This window comes from Medicago sativa, chromosome 2, assembly GCF_051527215.1.
Source record: "Medicago sativa cultivar Bolivia chromosome 2, Bolivia_mono, whole genome shotgun sequence".
In the NCBI taxonomy this organism is placed as follows: Eukaryota; Viridiplantae; Streptophyta; class Magnoliopsida; order Fabales; family Fabaceae; genus Medicago; species Medicago sativa.
Genome location: NC_140750.1, coordinates 71548331 through 71571602, shown reverse-complemented (window position 1 = coordinate 71571602; position 23272 = coordinate 71548331). Strand labels below are relative to the sequence as shown.

The 23272-nt window shown below is 34.8% G+C and overlaps 2 protein-coding genes and 1 long non-coding RNA gene across 3 annotated transcripts; all 3 read right to left on the bottom strand.

The window, feature by feature from the left end:
- Window positions 1–361: 361 nt before the first annotated feature.
- Window positions 362–4707, bottom strand: LOC146950360 (glucose-6-phosphate 1-dehydrogenase 2, chloroplastic-like; the record flags this gene model as incomplete). Its single annotated transcript, XM_085748633.1, has 12 exons — window positions 362–628; window positions 918–1024; window positions 1143–1204; window positions 1306–1607; window positions 1758–1888; window positions 1969–2146; window positions 2278–2349; window positions 2432–2564; window positions 3391–3620; window positions 3934–4054; window positions 4141–4290; window positions 4643–4707. Coding segments are annotated over 7 exons (849 nt in total), but the record flags the coding sequence as incomplete, so codon positions are not given.
- A 2274-nt stretch (window positions 4708–6981) lies between these two features.
- On the bottom strand, window positions 6982–7288 carry LOC146950359 (uncharacterized). The gene is made up of 2 exons (XR_015027509.1): window positions 7149–7288; window positions 6982–7059 (listed from the first exon to the last, which is right to left on the bottom strand). It is a non-coding gene; the product is annotated as an uncharacterized LOC146950359 (long non-coding RNA).
- A 471-nt stretch (window positions 7289–7759) lies between these two features.
- Window positions 7760–16576, bottom strand: LOC146950358 (aconitate hydratase, cytoplasmic-like). The gene is made up of 20 exons (XM_085746276.1): window positions 16280–16576; window positions 15124–15228; window positions 14785–14945; window positions 14591–14683; window positions 14142–14327; window positions 13877–14038; window positions 13538–13682; window positions 13313–13455; window positions 13175–13231; window positions 13001–13080; window positions 12832–12907; window positions 12035–12220; window positions 11803–11870; window positions 11546–11664; window positions 11274–11395; window positions 9875–9973; window positions 9299–9778; window positions 8680–8778; window positions 8323–8565; window positions 7760–8145 (listed from the first exon to the last, which is right to left on the bottom strand). The coding sequence occupies exons 1-20, from the start codon at window positions 16524–16526 to the stop codon at window positions 8077–8079; spliced, it is 2940 nt and encodes a 979-aa protein (XP_085602402.1). The 5' UTR covers window positions 16527–16576; the 3' UTR covers window positions 7760–8076.
- Window positions 16577–23272: the final 6696 nt, after the last annotated feature.

Sequence of the window (23272 nt, the reverse complement as noted above, 5' to 3'; positions counted from 1 at the left end):
ACCCATGATCACAAAAATAAGGTTAAATTTGAGTTACAAAAGGGATTTAGCTCGACTAAACAGTAGAGTAATATATGTCATGGATCAATAAATTATATAGCATAAGTAACATCATCAGATTAAGAATAATTACCATCTATAACACGATGATCACAGCTGGGGGACACGGCCATGAAGGAAGTAAATTTTATGTCACAATAAATAAAATAATTATAAGCTGATGCAAATAAATCTATGCCTGTTGATTTAAAATCACTCAACAATTTCCAAACAATTTTTTTTTTATATTTATTTATGTAGTTTCTTTGATCATTCATTGGCATATCAATTTTTCTTAACTGGGTTCGGTACATATATATCATGCATACAATCAAGTGAATCCATTGATTTTAATTAGGCAAAGGCAACTTATAATTGCCTAAGGTTATATACAATTACAATACATTCTATTCTATAGCTGCAAATTGAAGTGGTTGATTTTGCTTTAAACACGTTATATACAATTACAATACATTCTATTCTATAGCTGCAAATTTTAATCCTTCAAGTGCATTGATCTTCAATTGTTTGTTGCTAATCTTCCACCTCGGTGTGCAAAACAAAGTTGGGAAATGCCATAGTTATATCCCTGACAGGCACAACATTAATTTCAGTTTTGATTATGTAAATATAATTTAACAGTAAAAGATTAGAATGGAGAAAATCACGTATTCCAAATATAATAATAGCTATGAAATTGAAAATCCGTTGCCACTTGAGAACTTTTATTAATTTAGTCTCCGAAATTATGCCAATTTCAAAGACTCAGATTAGCCAACTTGCAATTTCATGATTAAATCCATGATTTACTAAAAAGGAAAGTAATGAGATGCACATTATATAAAGATTAAGTTTCATTGATTAGAAAAGAAACCTACTTTAGATATGGCTGAGTCATGATCTTAAGAAAAGAAGGATTCAAAGGGAGAACAACACCACAGATGTTTACAATGAAAAACTCAGGCCCACCCTGTGCTGCATATTTCTGCAAGTTAACAAAATTCATCAAATTGATTTTTCTTCATAATATAAAAATATATATATAAGTAATTACTTGATGGCTAAATATAATCAAAATTAAGAACCAAAACACCAAAGTCAACCTGCATAATGCTCCCAGGACGGCCACCAAGATCATCTTCCCTTCTGTCAGATCTCAACCAATCTGCAGCAACCATTTGCATAAAAGCAAATAGATAAGTGGTTAAGGATTCAAACTCTAACTATTGTGAATGAAAAAAATCTGATTGGTAAAGGACTTTCTACCTTTAAAGATTTCACAATACAGCAAAACTGTCGTATAATTACATGCGAGATTATCAGATTAATTTTCTCGTCCCCTTGAAATTGCATATTCGATGACAATCATCACAAGACAAAGCACATTCTTAAAGTATTCCGGGAAAGGGAACTTTGGTATAAGATAAGGTACACCCTTTTTTCGGATTCTTAAACACAATAAATTAACGAAAAGCTATTACATTTAATCACTGACATGTACATAACTCAACTTCAGTTTAGCCCCTTGACCTAGACGACTGGCTCCGTGAGTACAAAGAGGATAATACCTGCATGTGTCAAAAGGATTGTCTTGTCACCAAAATTTTAAAACCTTTCTTCCCCTTATAGAGGTGGCTAGGAAGGGATAGGTAAGGCATTATAGATTCTTGGTGTATGAAAGAGTTGCACATTAATAAGATGGAAATCATCAAACAAACCTCTATAGAGTGGAGCGTAAAAATCTCATCGCACCTGATATGTCTTTGGTCCTTTTTTGAGTAGATAACCAACGCTGTTTAAATTTTCGATGAAAGTATCCATATCAGGTATCAGCCAGACTGTATATTTCCTGAAAAATTAAACAACACATACGTCTTTTGTCGAGAACAAAAACAATTGACAACAAATGCAGGGAAAAATAGAAAGTACATATAGATACTGAAAAGAAATCTTTCTGTTCCAGCTCTGATTGCTTATTAAGAGCATTTAGAAAGCGTTTTGCCTCTTTCTGTTGACTGATCCCCCTGCTTCAACCAAAATCAACAACCCCATGCTCATCAATATATTTATCATACAGGGATTCCTTCATGATAGCAACACATTTTTCCTTTAGAACAATGAAATGAATCATGCCAACTTTTAAGGGCCAAACAGAACAAAACAAATGTCAATTAGACAAGATGAAAAATGCAAAGGCGAAGCTCTAAATGCAAAAGAGTTTGAGAAGATAACTCATACTTTGAACAATGACTTAACAGTTCTCTGAGTTGGTCCCACCTTGACATTCATAGCCCTGTATATACCAGTCACCTGATGTACAACAAAACACTCATGGGACCATTGAACAAACATGAGAATATCTATTTATCAGAGTGTCATGGTATAGTCTCACCTCAACTCTGTCACCTGGCTTTCCAGTATCCACCAGTTTGTCATGCAATAGTAAGCTAACAGTGTGAGGCGTTCCTCCCTCAGGTATCTCGTCAGGTGTCTCCTGAAGCCTCATAATTTGTTTATCAGTAAACCTGAAATTAGAAAAGATATGTTAATTGCAGTTTCCAGGTTTATGAACTAAAATCCAAGTGAAAAACCTTACACCAAATAGTCACATGACCAAAACACATTGTTCAAAATAGGGGCTAATGACCATGGCCATCATCCAACTTATCACTAAAATCTACCCAGTACAGTTTAAATAATTATTTTTCAAACTTGTAGTTATCTTAACATCTTGACATAAAAATGCAAGATAATATTGTCTTCTAGATCAATCTTATTGACCGTCTAATTTAGCAAAAAAAAAAAATAACCAAGAAACACTTATTCTGGCATTACATAAGCTGATATTATTCCCTTGATCTCAGCTTAAAAGAGATGGGAAAATATTGGCAGTGTTCCATCTCAAATACTTAAAAATCTCTCTTGCATACTTGTTATTATGCATCATATAGGCGCAAAACATATAAAACACATACTTGTAGATAGTATAGTTATAGTGCTAGTTTGCAAAAACAATTGTACATTCTATTTTAAGTTTATGATGAGATTCACAATAGTGTATTGTAAACAAATTCTTATTTTATATCAAATGAGGTGAAATTCTGCAGTCCAAAATTTTGTAGTCATTGAGATTGTATTCTGTATTGTGACATTGGTTTGATGTTGGCAAGTTATATACCTACTATTGACTTTGATGTTATATATTGGCGATACTTTATTTAGTACAAAAGGTTGTAAAATAGCAGCTATATCAGCACTACAACACTGTAAGCATAGCAGAATTTCAACAAACCGCAAATTTTCACGATCTGCTATTGACAACATTGTGCAAAACTTATTCCTTTCACTTACCTCTTGGTGTGTAATGCTTTCCCAGCCTTCATCAAAAAAGGTACCCCATCCCATCTTGCATTATCTATGAAGTGGGCAGCCGCGGCAAATGTCTCGGTTAAGCTGTCCTTTGGTACAGTTTTGTCATCAATGTAGGCTGGATATGCAACACCTCCTCTGGTGTGGTTCTTATATTGGCCTAAAACTACATCCTCGAGTTTAATCGGTCTCATAGAACGAAGAACCTTGACCTGACATCCATTAAGCAATTGAAAGTCATGAAAAATCACAATTATTTAAAACAGATGAATTAAAGGTCCATAACCATGAGCTGAGGCGTAGCTCAAGTGGTTGAACTAAACCACCCAAATGATTTTGACAAGAAAGTCCAGGTTTTAAACTCTGGCTTCTAGCATATACATCCTCCGGCCTTATATTTGACCGAAAAAGGTACATGTATTTGTATCAAATAGATGAACCTTTCTACTTATATTTAAGGTCGGAGGGAGTAATATACTAAAAATTAATATTTGCCTATAAAAAAAGTATATAACCATATGAGACCTTTTCATTTCTAATGTCCTCTACATCCAAACTAACAGGAGTTTCCATTGCAAAGAGGACTAGTATTTGAAGTAGATGATTCTGCATAATATCTCTAATTATACCATAATTGTCAAAGTACCTACACATGGAACAGATATGAAATATATGAGAATCACCATTTTAAGATCATAAAAAGTGTAAATGCTGCAAAGGAAGAGAAGTTACCTGCCACGTCCTTCAGTACCAAAATCTTCTGAGAATATCAACTGTACATTTCTTATGTATTGCCTCGACCACAAAGGGTCAAAAATTAGATTTGAGAATCGGAGAACAAAAAGATTTTCCACAAGCTCTTTTCCAAGATAGTGATCGATTCTATATAATATTTTCCATTTTAAATAAAGCACTTTACAATCATTAAAATCTACAGATAATTAGACCATGTTTGGATTGGATTGTTTGAGTTTATCCACTGCCATAAACACTTCTAGGATTGTTTGAAGGAGCTCAAGGAAACAATTTATGACATGTTTGTAAGTTGTTTTCAGCTTATTTTCATAAGCTCTCCAATATAGCTTATGAAAATAGATTATAGTTTATATGAAAACAATTTGACTTTTTTTTTATCTTGTTATAGAAATAGCTTATATATAAGCACTTATATGATAAGTGTGAATGGTATAAGCGCTTAATATATCCAAACACAGTCAAAGTGTAGTTAGAAAACCTGAAAATTTGATCCTCAGTCAGATACCGCTTGAATGATCTTGTTAAAGCAGCTGAGGACGCAAATGATTATGCCATCGCTCTCTACACTGCTTGCCAACCCTTCCTTCTAACTTCTCAGCTATTTGAGCCCATTTTCTTTCACCATATTGCTTCACCAACCTTATCAGTTTCCTTTAATCATCATACCAAATAAAACATATTAATAAAATAAAAGTTTAGTACAAATCATATAGTTCTAAATTGCAGCACGCAGTTCGCATAGACATGATCAAAGTGTATCCAAAACCACAATCAAACAACAAAACAAACCAATAACCATCTCATAACCTCAAACCAACATAAACTGCTACCTTAGTAATCAAGAAAATCATTCTTTTGAGGCAGCAAACTCGATATACTTCCTTGACCCCAACCTTTTTCTACGCGCTTCAGAATTTTCAATGCGATATTACTGCCAACATCCCTGTCAAGTAACAGAAAACATTTTGTCAAAATAAAAAAAAAGTGACAGGGAACATATCATTAGGAAATATTGAAGAATGAGCAGCATGAAGGAATGGTAATTGCAATAATTAAAGAGCCATAGACGCAGAACTCATTGCAATCAAAATTTCCAAGATAATATCCGGATCCATGTTTATATTTAGTTTGGTATAACTTACATATTTGAAATGGAAGAAAATAATAATGAGATAACTTTAAATGTCACACCATAAAGCAACTCTTTCAAAGATGAAAACAATTCACGCAAACATATATGTTTATGTGAGATTATCAACCAACATATATGTTTATGCGAGATTGTTAACCCTGTTGAGTTGTAAACTGTCAACGGGGTGGATTGCTTTTTTTCGGATAATTTTGTTCGCAAATACATATTTGTTTATACGCTTAAAGGTAAACTGATTCGAAATTTAGATATTACATGCATATAATTATAAAATAACATGATCCATAACATATCAAATCTTAGATAAATATTTTAGAACCTTTTTATTCACTATGTTGGCATGCTTCTTATGTTTCCTTTATCAACTGCTGCAATAAAAGAAGCTTGCAGTTCTGGAGGAACCTGAACATATAATTCACTCAATTAGTAGAAGCAATATATGTGAAACATAAAAAAAAATGAGTTAATCATCTGTCATTCAAAGCAACAAAGACATATAAATTGAAGTTATAAATTTTTGTAAATTTTTCTATACGTGACCAATACTCACACGAAGATAATGCATTTGGTCCCATATCCAAATTCAAAGTAATCAATTTCAGAAAAATCTAACACTAAAACTGATCTGTAGAAACCAATTCCAGCACAGCAGTCCATAAAACCTATGATTGAATCATTCATATGAAATCAAACATTTCTGATTATTTTACTGTATGCAGCCAGCTTATAACTGCAACTTATGCAACTGGTCCCGTCTAAAAATTCAAAATCAATAAATTATTAAAAATCCTGCACTGAAGCTATTTTCTGCAGTAATTTTAAGAAAAACCTAGCTCATTTTTATAATCTCCTTTTTCATATACAATAAGAATCACTTCACCATAAAACCCATTCAATCAAATTATTCCAGTGGCTAAATCAATAAACCTTTCAATCATGCTATCATTCACACAAAATCAATTTAGTAAAAATACACAAACAAATCAATGCAATAACTTCAATTCTTAAAATCAAACATGCATAATGAACAATTTACTTTTCATCAATCAATTTCATGTCTCATAACCCCTAAATTAGTTGATTTAGATTATGCATGAGGGATGAGGGAAAGGGAAACCCACCTTTAATTCTTTATGGTGATGGCAGCAAGCTCTGGTGCTCTTGTTTCCTTAAGTTCCTAGCTTCCATCTCCAATTACTCAGTCTTGAAAACCCCTAATTTTTCTTTAGTTACTTCTTCTTTCTCAGAACCCTAATTCCATTTCTTCTACTCTTCTCCCTCTGCCTCACTCTCGACCTCAGATCCCTCTTACCCAAACTTAACATTCTTCTCACAAATCCATCACAAATTTTCAATCAAACCCACATGCAAGATTAGAATTAGATTCAGCACTCAAACCAGAGAGAATTATGCATGCATGACTTTAGATTGGAGACAACCGTCTCTCTCTTACTCTTCCTCACCGGCGCCGCTGTTTTTCGCCGCAGTTGTGACGGCCCTTTCCCGTTCCCGTTCTTCTTCCTCCCGTTCCCGTTTCTCCCCTTTTTTTTTCTTTCTTTTCACAATCCAAAACAAAACAAAACAAAAATACATAAATAAAATTTCCAGCCACAATCCAAAACAAAACAAAACAAAAATACATAAATAAAAACATGCAAAGATGATACCTTCAACAATCTATCTATCACAACTCATCCTTCATGAATAGAGATTTCCCACCAGCAACTTCTCCTATCACTTTACTTCTACAGATAAAAACCAAAATCAAAAGCATCAAACCTAAAATTATCAATTTCAGTAAAACAAATCAAAAGGTAAGAGAATTTAATTAAACCTAATTACCTGGAATGAATGAATTGAAAGATTGAAGGATGGGGTTAGGGTTCAGTTTGGACAGAACTGGAAGAGGAGAAAAGGATTGAATCTTGATTGATGATTAATTCATCATGAGGGTTTCAAAAATGAGTTTGCATGATGATTTTCATGGGGTTTGGGTGAGGATTGTAGAATTTTGGGGTTGAGAATGAGAGGGCCGAGAGAGAGATGGGAGGAAGAAGGTGGAAACCGTGAGAGAAGAGAGGGAGGAAACCGTGAGAGATGAGAGAGAAAATGAGGGGAAAAATGATCTTAATTGTGGTTTAGCCTATATATAGTATAAACACTCACCAATTACCAATTTACCAAAATGTCCCTAATAAGGGTAAAATGGTCAAAAAAACAGACATTGATTTTCTTATTTAGTTTAGTAGATACGTCTACTTGTTCTGTTCTTGAAGATGATTTTAAGTTACTAACAAAATACGTCTACTTGTTCTGTTCTAATCATACTATTTAGCAACTAATCATATCCTATTGGCTCCACTCATCCATGGTAGCAAGAAAATTAAGTGGAATTGTTAATTAAAAAGCAAGCTCCAGAAGTGTGCATGTGTTTTGAGTCGGGGATTAGGGAGGATTGGTGATGCATATAAAAAGAATATTCACTGCCTCAAGCAGGGATCAAATCAGCTTGTGTAAAATACATTTGATCCCATTGTTCAATGGGCACGCTGTTCTCATTGTAAATAAGAAAACTAAATCAATGCACTCGATGTTTACAGGCCTAATATAAACACCTGGAAGAGTCAAAAAAATTGCCCTCCTTAAAGAAGGGATTATTTCCTACTTATAGGAAATTATTCGCATTTCTCACATTTTATTACCACTTGAAAGGTGAACACGTCAGTGGCAATTGCATTTAATATTTCTAATCAACAATGACTTCACTTCTTAATGAGGTTCCTGATGACATAGGGAAGTATGCCTCCATGGTTAAAGTACTCCAATTCCACCTGAAAATAGGAGGAGGTTAACAAACGGGCAAAAGGAAAGATATAAATTTCTGAGACAAGTTTTTCGAAACGCTAAATAAATGATCTATCCTGAGAAATCCCAATGATGGACCACATTAGGATGTAAGTTGCATCAGAAAAACACATACACATTAATCAATGACATGCTTCAATTACCTCTGTGTCAAAGCGAGCTGTGCATGTGAAAGATTTTCCGGTATCAGTTGTGACGGTGACATCTTGGCCGGGCTTTATCTCGCTGATTTTATTTGGAAGGTCAATGGTATATCGTTCATGACCAGTCAATCCCAAGGTGTCAGCATCCTCACCAGATTTGAAGCAAAGGGGAATAATACCCATTCCTACCAAATTACTGCGATGAATTCTCTCAAAACTTTTGGATATCACAGCTTTGACTCCCTATCAAAAAAATGACATCAGATATGTCAGGAATATTGGTATCCCAGATGTATTAAGAAAACCATATAGTTGTAGCAAATCAAATAACATGCTAAAACAAATGGAGGGACTTACCAATAGCATGGGACCCTTGGCTGCCCAATCCCTGGAACTTCCACTGCCGTATTCAGCTCCAGCCAGCACAATGGTGGCATGCCCTGAAGCCTTGTATCTCTGTCAGATGAGAATAAACCCAAGGGATCAGAAACTTAACAGCGCTAAAATCAAAGGCATCTATCCCACCAATTCTTTTTTATATGAGAAAAAGGAACAGAAATTGCAGTGTATGCATTGGAGAACCTAGTGGATTGGAATATATGATAATACCCTAACATCCTCAAAGGAGGAGGTCGCACTAAACCAAAAAATAAAGTTCACAAGCCCCATAGCAAAAATATCAAGCCTTGCTACAATTGCCATAATTTATGAATTGATGATCAACTACTTAGTAAGCAAGACCTAATAGTTGATACATTCACAGATACAAAATAAATCACAATTTAAAGCGCGGTGTAAGAAAATTTAGCAAAGATTGTTTTCTTCAAATAAAAAGTTGCATTATCAGATTAAATTTAGGAAAGCAGATTATGTAAGGCCATTGCAAAGCATCATATGGAAAAAACTATGTATGACACTTGGAGAACTCAAAATCAGTAATAAAAAGCATGTCCCTCTTGGTTAGAGCATAACTCACCTCTGCTGCATCAAAAACATAAAGCTTCTCCCCTGTTGGAATGTGCACAGTCTTGGGGCCAACTTCGCCGTTCAATAGCTTGTTTACAATTCGTATGTTGGCAAAAGTTCCCCTAGACATAACTTCATCATTGCCACGACGGCTTCCATAAGAGTTGAAGTCCTTCTTTTCCACCCCACGCTGCATAAGGTATTGTGCAGCAGGACTGTCCTTGTTAATATTTCCAGCTGGAGAAATGTGATCAGTTGTTATACTGTCACCAAAATTCAACAGGCAATAGGCATCCTTCACACCATGAGGTCCAGGAGGATCCATGGTCATGTCCTTGAAGTATGGAGGCTCGTGAATGTATGTTGAGTTGGGGTCCCATGAATACAGCTTCTCAGCAGGAACTTGTAATTCGTTCCACATAGGGTTACCCTTAGTAATAGCTTCATATGTACTTCTGAACATGTCAGGCAACACGTTGGATTGGACAGTCTAGGAATCAAGCAAAAACCAGAGTTAATTTTTCTGTACACATCATCATATCTCAATAAGTAATTTAACATAATGATAATACCAGGCATCATTCACCTGTGCAATTTCTTCAGTGGATGGCCAAATATCCCTCAAGTAAACATTCTTGCCATCCTTTCCTGTCCCTAACGGCTCCTTTTCAAAGTCAATGTCAACCTGGAAATTTGTCCAGAAGGCCAATGATGAAGGTTAAAATTAAAAACACTAGGAGGAAAAATTATCTTCATATATTCTCAACTCTATCTCATCAACATTAAATGGAATAGTAAATAAAATATGCATCCGACCATCGTCAACAAGGTTCAATATAATAAAGCTTCAAGTCAGGAGAATATTCAAGCAATATTTTTTTTTAAAATAAAAAAAAAAGGAGAATATTAAAGCAAGCAATTATTTTAGGAAAAAAAAGGTGAATGTCAAAGCAACTGGGACTAAGGCAATATTTGAAAGGAGAGAACCTTAAAAAATTAAATAAGAAAGGGTTAAAGAAGTTTTTGGTCTCTATAAATTTTCAAATTTCGCTTCTAGTCCCTCTAAAAAATTTCTTCTATTTTTGGTCCTCCAAATATTTTCCGTCACCACTTTTGGTCCCTGCTTTAAGTCAAATCATGTGTATCATTCAAAATTTTGAATTTTTTTTTTACGGTCATGTTTAGTAGTATGTTATAGAATCCTCTCTTTCAAAAGTATAATATTTTAACAATGATGAATTAAATATGAATTTTTATGTTTCTTGCGCTTAAAAATTCATATTTAATTCGTGTTTTGTTAAAAAATCTAAAACTTTCTGGAAGAGATTCTTATAGTATTCTAAACATTCCTAGAAGAAGAAAAAAACATTCAGAAATATGAAGGATACACATGACATGACTTAAAAGCAGGGAGCAAAAGTGGTGATAGGAAATATTTAGAGCAAAAATTTAAGAAAATTTTTAGAGGGAGAAAAATTTGGAAATTTTATAGGGACTAAAATTTATTTAACGCAAAAATAAAAGTAGATGTGGTAGAAAGCATTGGATTCAGCTCGAGTCCGATACATTACATAAAAGAAAAGGTTGGACATGAAATAACTAGCAGACAGTATCAATACATGGTCAAGGCTGGGTGGCCCTGTTTAGATGTTACTTTAGTTCGGGAGATATGGGTGTTAAGGAGTGGAGGAATAAGGCTGTTGTGGGTTCAACCCCTACCCACAACAAATAACTAACATGATTAACTAACATACTTAACATTTGCCATTCAAAAAAAAACTATCAATTCTTGTGATTAGCCTCCAATAATTTTAACACTTGGTCAGTTTTGTTTTGTCTGACCAAGTCCTTTACTCCTTGGCATTAATAATCTTTGAAGCATTTATAAAAATAAGACAACAAGAGAATATGGGAAAAAAACAAAAACTGGAAACCATTCATATATAACATATAATACACATTGTAAATGAATTAGGCATACATACCGTGCCAGCAAGAGCATAAGCCACAACCAATGGAGGGGAGGCAAGATAGTTAGCGCGTGTCAAGGGATGCACTCGGCCCTCAAAATTACGGTTCCCGGACAGCACAGCAGATGCTACTATGTCTGCACCAAACCATACAAGATTAAATCAACACAACATTTTAAAGCGGAATATGATCTACAACTTACAAACAAGAAAGAAAAAAAGAGTAACGAATGCATAAAAATCAGCTTTAGATATAGACATTGTATTTCATATGATCTTTCAGATACCATTTTCTGAGATAGCAGAAGCAACTGATTCGTCAAGATCCCCTGAATTGCCAATACATGTGGTACAGCCGAATCCAACAATATTGAAGCCTTGCTCATTCAGATATTTTTGTAGACCACTGCAAAAATTAAATAAACAAATTCAAATTCAGTATACATCTCTGCAAAATTGTGAAGACTGCAGAGGGAAAAGTACATTATAAATCTATGCTACAAATGAGAGAATTAATGATCTAATATAAATAAGCGTGAAATACCTCTGAAGTAGATACTTGGTAACAACTCCAGAACCAGGAGCAAGACTTGTTTTTACCCAAGGCTTAACCTGAGAAACAGTGAAAACATCTACAGTTACGATCAAGATGAGGACAGCATACACGGAAGACAATGTCTTTTTTATTAGTGGCAGGAATGTGGAGCACATCAGAGTAAGGATGTTGTATTGAAAAACAGCAATAACTTTATTACGTAATATAATCAGTGGCTAACCTTCAAACCTAAGTCATGCGCCTTCTTTGCAACAAGACCAGCCCCAAGCATAACACTTGGGTTTGATGTATTTGTACAACTTGTGATTGCAGCAATCACAACACTGCCATGTTTTAGCTCAGCTGGCTGCCCATGGAAATCGAATTTTGCAACTTTGTCTTGTGCTTCTTTTGGTATAGCAAACCCCTGTATTCAAAGCAAACATTAAGGATGACTACATTAATGCATGTTTTGCGCTTCCAAATGAGTGATGTGTCTTCATGTTGAAGGTCAACGAATTGAAACAATCAGAAGTACTAGTATTAGAAAAAGGATTTGTCCATTGCATTCTAATTATTACAAGTTTACAACAATCATAGGAAGTGAGAAAGATGACGAGACAGATGAATGGTCTGGAAATTGGACTGACTTCCAGTAACATCAAACGCTTTATATTCTGTTTTAAAAAATAGGTGATTTCTTTTCCCTAGACATAATGTTTTCCTTTTGAATTATTCAAGTTAGCCAAAAGTCATTTAGTTTTCTGAACAGTGAACCAATTTGCATAAAGATACAACAACTTTAACTTGGACATATTAGTATGCTAGTAAATGCAGACAAACACAATTAGAAAGTGACACCAAAGTTATCCTGTTTAGCATATTCTCGCAAAGCAAAAACAACCAAATGACTAAATGAGCAGACAATAGTGTTTTTTTTCCTGAGAACAAATACAAGTCACAAGATATAATAACCAACTATCAAAACATCATTTCTTGAGAGACATGAGAAAAAATGTTTAACACATCATTACTGACCTTGAATCCCACTTTGTTATCAAGACAAGAATGCCAATCAGACTTCATTTCTTTCAAAGGTACCCGATCATGAGGTCTGCCATGAGTATAATTTAGCATGAATTATTATGTAGATGATACAATAGTCACATTAAACTATTAGGAAGTGTGTAAAAGGGCAGTATCTTACCTCTTTGGTCCTGAGATACATGGTTCGACTTCGTCAAGATTCAATTCAAGATATGATGAATAAGCTCTGTCTTGTTGAGGCTGAATTAATGTAAAAACAAATCAGCATTCCATAACCTTAACATATGCACACATTCGTTTTGTTCAAATGGAGTGTGTATTCAACTGGTATTACCTCATTATAGTCGACAAACAATTTGTTTGCCCTGAGATAGGCCTCTATCATTGCCACCTACATTCAGCCAAAAATATAGGTCAAGTAGTCATACAAGCATTTCACACCATTGGGAAACAATAATGATCAGGTACTCACAGTCTCGTCACTTCTTCCAGTTAGCTTGAGGTATTGTAATGTTACATGATCTACAGGGAAGAAACCCATGGTTGCTCCATATTCAGGAGACATATTGGCAATAGTGGCCCTGTCAGCTAACGATAATTCACCCATACCATTGCCTGGAGCAAAGAAACCATGAAACCAGGTAAATAGACAGACACAAGCTGATAATAAGGAGGAAATGCAAGAGATCTTGATTACCATAAAATTCAACGAATTTCCCTACAACACCATGTTTCCTAAGAATTTGTGTGACAGTTAGAACCAAGTCAGTTGCTGTAACACCATTGCGCAATTTTCCAGACAACTTGAACCCAACAACACCGGGTAACACCATGCTCATAGGCTGTCATTATCACATAGCACGCAACGTTAGTATCATCGCTGTAACTAAACTACAGCACATGCTTGTTTTACACATAGGATACAAACATGTAATTCTAATGAATGAACCGTCAGCATTCATTACATTACTTTGGATATAATCAACAGTCATTCGTTAATCATTACAGATAAATCAAAATTCAGAAGTAAATGTACCTGGCCAAGCATTGCTGCCTCTGCTTCAATACCCCCAACACCCCATCCAGCGACTCCAAGCCCATCAATCATAGTTGTATGGGAATCAGTCCCAACCACACTGTCAGGATAGAGTAATCCCTCGTTGTTGAAAACAACTCGTCCAAGATATTCAAGATTGACCTGGCATCCAAGACATTATAAGTCCCAGTATCGATAACCGAAAAATTACGGTGATGTAAAATATACTCCATGACATGTTCTATATGCCCGACTCTGAACTTACCTGGTGTACAATACCAGAACCAGGAGGAACAACGAGCATATTACGGAAAGCAGTGGACCCCCATTTAAGAAAAGAAAACCTCTCCTTGTTTCTCTGGAACTCAAGCTCCATATTAGCCTGCACTGCATTCTCTGACCTTGCTACATCAACTTGAACTGAATGATCAACAACTAGATCAACAGGAACCTGGCAACAAGTGTTGGTCAGTCTCAGAGCCACTTATACAAAAGAAAAAACAAACTTAGAAAATATACTACACCACTTCATCAAAAAGAAAGAAAGAAAGACTATACAGATATTTTCAATCTGATTCATAAGAGCATTCCTATCAGCTAAAGGAACGAGTCTCTTTACAGGTACAAAACTAAAGTTTTGAATTCACTTGGTGATTGCCATAAAATGAATTCCAATATAACGAAATCACAAAAAGGAAATAAAATGATTTATACCAGAGGATTGATCTTATTAGAATCACTGCCAAGCCTATTCATAGCATCACGCATGCAAGCCAAATCAACAACAGCTGGGACTCCAGTAAAATCCTAGGAAAAGAAATAAGAAATGGTTCAAGGAACAATGTATATCACTTAATAACACCCATTCACGAATCACAATACACTGCATCCAGAATTGAACAAGGTACCTGGAGAAGAACACGAGCAGGCTTGAAAGGGATCTCAACTTGCTTTGCAGAAGTGCTTTCCCAGTCAATAATCTTTTCAACATCTGCTTTAGTAACTTGGAAATTGTCACAATTACGAATGGCAGATTCCAGGAGAATTCTGATAGAATACGGTAACCTATCTGTCATATACCCAAAAAGTTGACAACATCAGCAAGAAGAATAGACTGGTCCTTTATAAGAAAGATGATAATTGAACAAAATTACCAATACCACACATTTCAACCAAAACTCTAGTGACCTAAAAACAACAACACAATTCAAATAACGAAACAAAAGCCAAATTAAGCTAAAAATTACCAATTCTCGGATCATTGAGAGAAGGAAGGCTGTAGAACTTTCCAAATTCACCACCACCAGGCTTGGGAAGACTTGTCAAGTTTCCCTTGAAAGGATTTTCACCAGCTACAATAACAAATATATCAATTAACCACTCAGCACCAAATGTTAGTAATTAGAAATCAAACTACAAATTACAAAATTATATAAATACAAATACAATATAAATCAAACTTTACGACCCTTTCATATCAAAAATCCACTCAAGATGCTTTTGGATTTTCACCAGCTGCAGTGGCAAATGTATCAAATAACCACTCAAAACCTATGAAGCACTGACATAGATGACACTAATATGCTGACACGTTAATAGCTTGAGAAAATGAATTACTTGAACGTAATCACATGTGTCCGTGTCCGGTCAAACACAACACAGTCCGACGCCAGACACACCTTTGATCAGAGATGTCCGTGCTACATAGCTCAAAGAGCACTGACATAGCCACTAACACCAGACACGACACTGACACTAATATGCTATTGCTGACACTTCAATAATTTGAGAAAAATAATTATTTGAACCTAATCGCATGTGTCGGTTTTGTGTCAGTGTCAGTGTCAGACACAACACATGTCCGGCACCGGACACGCCTTGGATGAGATATAGCGGTGCTGTAGAGCTCAAAGTCAAAACACAGAATTCATGACCAAACATTGCTTATAAATCAAACCACAAATTCTATAAATACAAATACAATATAAATTAAACTCTATGAATCCACGATCCTTTCATATCAATCAAACATAATTTTCAATATTTTTTTTTTGAAGGAACATAATTTTCAATATTAAATAGACGGCAAAATTTTCTACAAAATCATAACATAAACGTCCTAATCATTCTCCTAATCAATTCAATTTTCCTCACTGATACTAAAATGTAAGATTCAAAAATTTAAATACGCAAAACGGAATTAAAGATTCCAAAATTCTATACTTCTATTTTCTTCACCGATACTGAAATGTAAGATTCCAAAATTAAATTAAAAAATAAAAATCAAAACACGGTTAACATTTGACCGGAAAAAAAAAACTGAAATGAAAGATTCAGAGATATCGATTCAATTAGATCAATGAAATCATTAAAAAGAAGTACAAAACTGATCGGAGATTATACCGGAGGTGGCGATCTTGCGGTGATACTGTTCGATGAAAGGAGCGACAGCTCTGATCTGAGGACGGAGAGAGACAGGAGATCTCCAAAGAACGCCGTGACTCCATCGGTTAACGGTGGAACGGGCGGCGTTAGCGGCGGCGGACGAGGTGAAAGCGGGAGATCGAACGGGAGAAGGACGAGAGAGAGGTGAAGAGAAGGTTCTAGAAAGAGGGAAGAGTTTGGAACGTGTTGCTCTGAGAGAAGCCATGGTGATGAAAATCGCGCATGTAAAAATGAAAATGGAAGTGGCGTGTGGTTAACGAACGAATGTGAACTAGGGTAGCGTGCTTTATATTTTCTTCTAGTTCTAGTTCTAGAAGAAAAATATAGTGTTTGAGTTTGTTTTGGTTTGCGTTTGAGTGGCTGCGTTAGGACAATTTAGAGCGGAACGCTCTACCGTGGAATGGATGTTTCTATTTTTCTGACCACTTAATTAACAAATTAATAATATGACCAATCATTACCACACTAACCACGAAAAAAAAAATTCCCTCAAAAAAAAAACCACGAAAAAAAATTCATATCTACATTTTCAAACAATGATTAGCAGGTAAAAAATTGATTAGTGTAATTGTATGAAAAATAATTGTATCACTAAAATATTTAAATGATTATTTTATTTAATTGAATTATATAACTTACAATAATTAAGATCTTCTACTGTAGAGAGAGCAGCTCAAAATGTATTTCCACGAGTTTGGTCCTTTAGAAAATGTTTCTTCATGAGTTTGGTCATTTAGGTCTATTACTGAACTGATTTTCGAGTCGGCTACGAGGCAAATTTTTTGTCTATAAGAGTTATGTTGTCAACTCTCTCGATATTGTATTGCTTTAATGATTTTACCATGGAAGAATGAGATAACAATTATTTTTGAAAAATAGTTTTTTTTTCTTTCAAGAAAACTATTTTTGAAGTGTGTCGAAAAAAAGTGAAATCTTTAGGTAAATTTTTGTAAAAAGAAAAAACTTTTTAAATTATATAAAGTTGTAGACAAATATGAATTATAAAGTATAGACAGCTAAAACGTATGAATTATAAAGTATAGACAGCTAAAACGTAAATAAAAATTATGATAATATTCTTTACAAAATAATAGAATAAATGAATTTATTTATTTTAACATAAGAATAATGAATTTATTATTACAAGATAACATTGATATTTTATAATCAATTTTACATTAACTTAAAAGAGAATATAGTTTGAGAAATGATATTTTGACAACCACTTTTTGACAACTTTTGGACAACTTTCTCTCTCATACTCACATGATGTTGTTATCCTCTCTCTTACTTTTTCTCTCTCCATTGTTTTTGACCAATAAGAAGTGAGAACAAGGTTGTCAACAAAGTTGTCATCAAATGGATGTCAAAATATCATTACTCTATAGTTTTGACTTTTTATAGTCTTTTGACAACTAACAAAAAAGTATGTTATCTTCAAGTGGGGTGTTCAAGTTGTATACATAGTTCAATTATTTTATTTTTCATCCCTTCACCAAGAAACTTCTCATGGCTCCATTGGCCATGCATCTTCAACCACGTTGATTTTACGTCTATCATTAATCAACGTAACGAATCATTCTTTTTATAGTAACCAGTACTTATTTTTTTTGTTTAAAAAGAACTAGTAGCTCATTATTCGTGTCCATATTCAGTTAATGATAATGAGAGTGAGGATCGCAGCTAGTGAGCTAGATGTGGTTCATGTCGTTTGTCAGTATCACCCACCTCACTTGGCCGCAAACTATGCATCCTACGCTAGCCATTGAAAGTGCAAGGATCATAATGGCATGGAACTATGGTTGATGAGAGTCAAGTACCTGCGCTGCACTGTATAATATTTTGGTCCCCTTTCTTCATGTGAAAGGGTTTTTGAAAAGCCAAATTATATTCTGCCACCGAGGTTAGACCGATAATAATATTCGATAGGAGGTCCTGCCATACACATTGATGAGTCCTTACATTTTAGGATATATATTTTTTTTTTAAAAGATTACTTATTTTTGGTTAAAATATTTGATTTATATTTTCATTATGAAAAATTATATTTGTAAAATCATTTATTGACAATTTTTGTGACAATTTTTTCTCTCATACTCAATTTATGTTTTTACTTTCTTTATCTATTACATTAGTTTTTGTGTCAATACCTCGTTTTCATTGTAAATTATGGTTGTCTTATAAGTTGTCATTGAAATGGTTCTTCAAATAACACAACTCTTTCATTATATAAATGAATAGTTACACATGGATAAAAGACAAACAGACAACAAGCTATGCCGCTAAGCCTTTTTGTATGGCAAAATTAATCATTGTAAACACAACAATCCTGGACCTAGGAGCAGGGGCGGACCTGAACAGGTCCTGGTGTGGCAAGTGCCACACCAAATCAAGCTGATTTTTTTTTTAATATATGAAGACAATGAATTGAAACAATAAACTGAAACTAAATCCCTCAATCACAAGCAAAGTACTAGTGGAAAAGAAGAAGAAATCACTTGCAGAAACCATGGAACCTTCAAGTAAGAAAGGAAAAGGATGAAGAAATGTGTTGAAGAAGAAGCAGAAAGCAGCACAGCCACTCTGTTAGTTGTTATGTGACTGTGTGAGTATAAGTATTTAGGGTTAGGTGTGTTTGTTGTTATGGGCTTGGGCCTCATATTTGCACATGTTATTGAAAATTAATCTTCTCACTTTGAAAATTACTCATTTACACCCAAAATTTACTCTAATAACCGTGATGCAAGTTATCTGCCGCTCGTTGCAAACGGTAGTTAACCCATGCTCGGTATTTAATTATTTGATAAAAAGTTGTGCCTCACCAATATTGGGAGTCCAGGTCCGCCCCTGCCTAGGAGACATTACATTGATATGCATGTCCCTTTGAACCTTATGTAGAAGGTCAACAACCTCTGACGCTAGGAGGTCAAAAGTGTCAAAAGGAAATGGTATAAAAGCATGTTGATTGTCAGAACACATTTTCTCATGTTTGATCACTTTGCTTGACGAAGTTTTTAGGGTTGTTTGTCCTACCGTAAAAGCCCTGACTCTTAATCCCACAAGTGGTGAAATCCCAATTAAGTCCACACATGTATTTTTTCGTCGTACCCATTTGTACATCATAATATCTGCAGGCCTAAATGTCGATCTTCTATCTAGTGGTTCAGTCATGAAGTTCACAGGCGCCTCCTTCTTCACTAATACTTCTGCCCGCCTGAATATATCAAAAAGTACATCCCTAACAAAGTCGTGCATGTACTTAAAGTCGATAAGCTCCTTACAATATAATGAACGACATGTTCCCAAAAGTATACAGGCACACCTTACGACAAATAGGGCACACCTCATTGTTAGAAAATAGTGGAATCATAAGGTGATATCTAAGGATAGTACAATACTCCACTGGTAACATATGCTGACCTAACTCATCCATCGGGATAGCTAGAAGAAAATCTTGAGCATGTGCTGCTTGTAAACATCCTAAAATTGCCTTTTGTCTAGTGGTCATGTCAAATTTAACTTCCATATCTTGAACTCCTATACTAAAAAGAGCACTCGCCAAAACATGTTGTGCTTTAGGAGGGACGGTGTCCTTGCAAGTAAAACCGCTAACGTCAAAATTTGGAATCGTACCACGAAGACCATCCAGAGCATTATCAAAATCTGATTCCATACCACATATCCCACTGTCTCTCGAAATATGATCTTGCAACACCCAAGAATGCGCCCTAGAAGCCATAAAAGTGTACGACAAAGCCTCTACTGCTAAGTACAAACCCAACCCCCCAAAACATATTGGTAAAGAAGTCAACCTCCATTGAAGGTCCCCAATGAAAGGACCTTCACCAACCACAATGTCCTTAACCGCTCCACGCAACTCTTTATCAAATAATATAGCCGCCTTCTCCATGTAAATCGGTTGGCACGTCTTTAGGCCAAAGAAAAGTTTGGTGGTACCCATACAATCTGAGGATCTTGTAATTGTGGAAGAAGATGCATTAACTCAGTAGCCCTAAAAGCTTTTTTCATAGCCAACCCCTTAATAAAACCTTTATCTTGGCTAACAACCCCTCCGAGCAATTTCACCTCTAATGTCGGCCTCCCAATACCCACATTGAACAACCCCCCACAATGTTATTACCATCACATGAAGGTCAAAAGATCTCAGTCTTACGAATATTCAATTACATGCCCAATTATGGCCCAAAAATCTGAATGATGTCCATAGCTTTTAGCCACCTATTCTGAATCCCCCTACAAGAGTCTCACCATCAAGATACCAAGCATGAAGAAGAAGCCTACAACTATCTCTGAGCTGATGAATAAGAGAGTGTAACACAAGAGCAAAAAGGATTGCCTTAATGGGTTGTTGCACTACAGTGACAAACATAATATATCCATTACCAAGGTATAACATCCCAGCCTATCCATAAAGAAACTCAACCCATAAAGAAATAGATAGGCATTTAAATCTCACCTCACGTAGCAGTGTCGACTTGTCTACCAAGTTAAAGGTATTTAAAAAATCTACTGTAAGCATAGTCGAGGAACCATCTTCATGTTGTAGGTTTAACACCATATTGACACTGTTCAAAATGGCCTCCGCCCCACCTGAAACGCCAACACCAAACTGAAATTCATTGAAATATTTAGCCATATCTTTACCAACTTATTTCATATTACCTTTGGATACCAGATGCCTCTAAATAGTACTCCCTCCGGTCTTATTTACAAGAAACAATTTACTTTTTAGATACATTAAATAATTTATGTATTTGGTTTAGGTTCTTGACTAGATACATACATTATTCTATGTATCTAAAAAGTCAACTTTCTCTTGTAAATAGGACCGGAGGGAGTACCTACTAAAATAGGGCGTATTCCACCATCAGGCTTTAACAATGGTGTCAAGGGTGCATAAGCTACAAACTCTGCCAAACTCAAGGTATATCTTCCTCTTAACCATAAGTTAGCCACTAAAGTGATAGCACATAAAAGATATCTAGCCACAACTGAACCTTCTCCACACAATGCATCTGATAGGTGTTGGGCTCGTAAAACATCTCTGCCATAAGATGTCCCTTTAGGGAACGATTTAATGCACATGAGAATGGTGCTAACTTCAACCGCAATGGGAGCTTCAAAAAACATGGTGGCTGGCATAGAGAGAGGTGGCTTATACAGGTGTTTGACCTCCAAAATCTTAATAGTATCTTCATTATACGAGGCTACTTCTGATGACCCAAACACTTTCACTGTTGTTGTGAAGTGTCAATCAACAACCTTACGAAGGCATTGTTTGATGTTAGGACCCATTTTTTTTGTCTTTTTCTTCAAAATACTCTCCTCCATTACCTATATAAACTTGTCTAAACCCACTCAACACGCTATCAACCAACTCGGCAAAATCATCAGTTTCTCTCCACTTAGCCAAGCAACCCATGATATGATGTTGGTACTTCACTAGAAGTAGAAATCCAATAGTAACGACAAGAAGCAATTAACTAATTTAAGCTCTGCAAATCGAGTGGAAAAATTGCAATTTTACACATTTAGGTCAAAAAAATATATATAGGCATCTTTAGAGTGCTATGAAACTTTTCAAATCATTTCTATATATTTTTGTAGATGTCTCTGAAAAAAGAACCAGCTCAAAATTTGATTTCTAGGTCGAGGTTTCCGTTGTTTTATTCTTTGAGTTTTTGACGCCTTATTAAAAATTCATTATTAATCATGTCTTTGTCGACAAGGACATGTAAAAACACATTTCCGTCCGAATTCCGTGGGAATTGTCCGTAAATTCCGTTCCAAAACCGTCTGAAATTTCGTCCGAAAATTATCTTTTTTTAGTAGTGGAAAACTATATTTCATCGTTCTAAACGTGCATGTAAAACATCATTTAAAAAATCAACTTTTAAGTCACTTTTCTGGATTTTATGTCTACGTGAATAAATATGAGGTAAAGAATAGGAAGAATATATCATATTATAGAGTTAGAATCGTGTATATTACATGTTCAATTTGAACAATTAACCCTATTAAAATAAATGAAATTTGTTGAAATATAAAAATATAAAGTTATTTTTAAGACCAATTTTGTAATTCTTTTAAGTGCTGGTTTGAGAGATCAAATGTTTATTAAATAATAACACTAAAAAAATTGTAAAATAAGTTATAAATACATACGAGATTAATTTAAACAATGAAAGTGGGAAACTCTATTGTAAATGCTCATATTATTATAGAAAAATATTCATGGCCCAACTTGATTACTGGAGTACCACTTATTCCACAAAGAAAGATAACACCGTTTAACATTTTTTTGTTAAATTATTTTAAAGAAATGTGGATAATTTAACGATCAACTAATAAAAATTAAACACATGAGTATGTTTGCCAATTGGGCAAAGATTAGCTTGTGGATACTATTTGCAAATTTATTTATGTACCTAGATTTGATTAGTTGTTGGCAAATTATCCACGATTTTTTAAAGTAGATTAAACCTCACCTAAAATTATACTAGGCAATATTCATAACATAAAATTAGAAAAGATGAATATACACACACTCAAATTTTTATTTTTATTTTGAATATGTCAGAGTAGCCCGTTGAAATTGTCACTGGAGAAGATCGAACATCAAATCTTAAGAGGATATTCCAAGAACTCAAGCCAACACCACACCAATTCAAGTGAGTTTACAAACACTCACATATTACATAAGTTCACATGGATTTATAGAAATACACATTCATACATATAAAATTATGGACGGAACTTGCAAGCTGTTTTGAGCTCGTCCGCAGGCTTGTCATCACCTGCAAATCCAACGTCCACCCACGCAGAGTAGCCTCCCCTCATGTTAATTAACAATATTATTAAATCCCTGCGTTTTCCACGTCAAATGACATATACTATAGATTTTAGACAAAAGTGATGCAAAAAAGATTA

What these genes read in the sequence shown, in the direction of transcription:
- LOC146950358 (XM_085746276.1), bottom strand. Translation starts at nt 16,526, where the DNA reads ATGGCTTCTCTCAGAGCAACACGTTCCAAACTCTTCCCTCTTTCTAGA. An exon ending in GAAATTCGTTGAATTTTATG is followed by an intron (nt 13,456 to 13,537) that starts GTAATCAAGATC and finishes TCTTTGCTCCAG; the next exon opens with GCAATGGTATGGGTGAATTA. An exon ending in CCAAGGGTCCCATGCTATTG is followed by an intron (nt 8,566 to 8,679) that starts GTAAGTCCCTCC and finishes TTTTTTTGATAG; the next exon opens with GGAGTCAAAGCTGTGATATC.